The sequence below is a fragment of the Daktulosphaira vitifoliae genome, unplaced genomic scaffold, assembly GCF_025091365.1.
Source record: "Daktulosphaira vitifoliae isolate Bord-2020 unplaced genomic scaffold, ASM2509136v1 Scaffold_5447, whole genome shotgun sequence".
Lineage (NCBI taxonomy): Eukaryota > Metazoa > Arthropoda > Insecta > Hemiptera > Phylloxeridae > Daktulosphaira > Daktulosphaira vitifoliae.
Window position 1 is genome coordinate 1 of NW_026105007.1, and position 799 is coordinate 799.

General features: G+C 23.2%; 1 protein-coding gene across 1 annotated transcript; it reads right to left on the bottom strand.

Annotated features, from left to right (window-relative positions):
• Nucleotides 1-11: 11 nt before the first annotated feature.
• LOC126910157 (uncharacterized) lies at nucleotides 12-695 on the bottom strand (the record flags this gene model as incomplete). Its single annotated transcript, XM_050692537.1, has 3 exons — nucleotides 12-164; nucleotides 223-429; nucleotides 503-695. Coding segments are annotated over 3 exons (553 nt in total), but the record flags the coding sequence as incomplete, so codon positions are not given.
• Between the last annotated feature and the right edge of the window lie 104 nt (nucleotides 696-799).

Here is a 799-nt window from a genome sequence, read left to right on the forward strand (position 1 = left end):
AAATAATTTACCTGTAAGTTCATATTTTCTTCAACAAGTTTTACAACTTTTGACTCTAAGCTTTTTATTGTATTTGGATCAATGTTTTCTTTTTCTACCAGTTTGGATTCATAAGTTGAAAGCATATTTTTAAGATGGTTTGTCAAATCATTTAATTTAGTGATCTAAAGTTAATGTAAATTAATTAATGCACAAGAATACAAATAACAATTTTGAGTATACCTCATTATTTTTATCTTCTATTGCTAATGTACATTGCTTATGTTCTGCTGTTAATTTAGCTATAGTATCGTGTAATAATGAAGTGGCTGAATCTACATCACTATTTTTAATTAATCTTAGATCATCAATTTTCATTTTAGCAGTTGTTAATTGATCATTTTTTTCTGCTAATCTAGTTCTCAGAATATTTACTTCAGATTCTAAATCCTATCATTTTTATTTAATTTATAATAATAATAATTTGTTATAGTAACTTTAAACAAATTTATAAGAAGCTTACTTTTATTTGTTTGTTAAGCTGCTTAGTTGATAAATTTTGATCAGATTCGTGTTTTAAAATAGCTTCTTCAGATTTGAAAAGTCTGTTTAAACGTTCTTGTATTCTCATAAAAACATCATCTAATGAGGCAACTATCCGATTTGGAGAACTATTTTTTTCTAAGCTGATATTATTGCGTAATTCACATCGTTCACTAAAAAATATTATTTTTAAATAATTGATAAAATCAATTCATATGAATTGATGGTAAAATTTTGATTTAGGTTAATTTTTATAATTATTATATATATAATATTT